Source organism: Colobus angolensis, unplaced genomic scaffold (assembly GCF_000951035.1).
Source record: "Colobus angolensis palliatus isolate OR3802 unplaced genomic scaffold, Cang.pa_1.0 Scaffold37, whole genome shotgun sequence".
Lineage (NCBI taxonomy): Eukaryota > Metazoa > Chordata > Mammalia > Primates > Cercopithecidae > Colobus > Colobus angolensis.
In genome coordinates, this window is record NW_012117043.1 from 2,348,808 (window position 1) to 2,349,497 (window position 690).

Here is a 690-nt window from a genome sequence, read left to right on the forward strand (position 1 = left end):
CTCAAACTCCTGACCTCGTGATCCACCTGCCTCGGCCTCCCAAAGTGCTGGGATTACAGGCGTGAGCAACTGCGCTGGCCTAATCATATCACTTTTCTTTTGTGTAGTACTAATTTGGTGAGTGATATTTTTTTCTTCGCTAAATTTTGCATTCCTAAGTTGACACAGAATAAGGAATGTATTATGATCATTTTTGGGATAAGTTTTGAATCAATTTACTAATATCTTGTTAATCAGAGATTTGAATATTATGTTAATGAGAAAGTATAGAGATTATTGGTCTTTCTTCTTTAAAAAAAAATGACATTTTTCTTTCTTTTTTCTTTTTTAGCACAAGCCCACCATACTGTTGTGTGGATCTGTATTCACTTCGTACTGGGGAGATGGTCAAGTCCATTCAATTTAAGACCCCTATTTATGATCTCCATTGCAATAAACGGTAAGGATATTTTCATGTTTCTTGTGTAAAATAAGAAACATGCTCTCCTGGGCATGGAGAACTCTACCAATTTCAGTGACTAACTTAGGTTTATTTTTAAAAATCTCAAGGAAACACTTTCTGAATTCTGTTCAGTGGAATAGCTCTAAGATTTCTTGATGAATATATTGAAACTTCTAGTCTTGATCCATTAGGGAATTGTAAATTCAGTTTAGTGGGGTATAGTGAGCATTTGTAAAACAAAATGAAAA

At 34.2% G+C, this 690-nt stretch overlaps 1 protein-coding gene across 1 annotated transcript in view; it reads left to right on the forward strand.

The window, feature by feature from the left end:
- The window catches only part of BCAS3 (breast carcinoma amplified sequence 3), a 655,658-nt gene that overhangs the window by 130,210 nt on the left and 524,758 nt on the right, over window positions 1-690 (forward strand). The window contains exon 4 of the mRNA XM_011953652.1: window positions 332-439. Coding sequence (XP_011809042.1) covers window positions 384-439 — 56 coding nt within the window. The 5' untranslated portion in view covers window positions 332-383. The remainder of the gene's footprint in view (window positions 1-331; window positions 440-690) is intronic.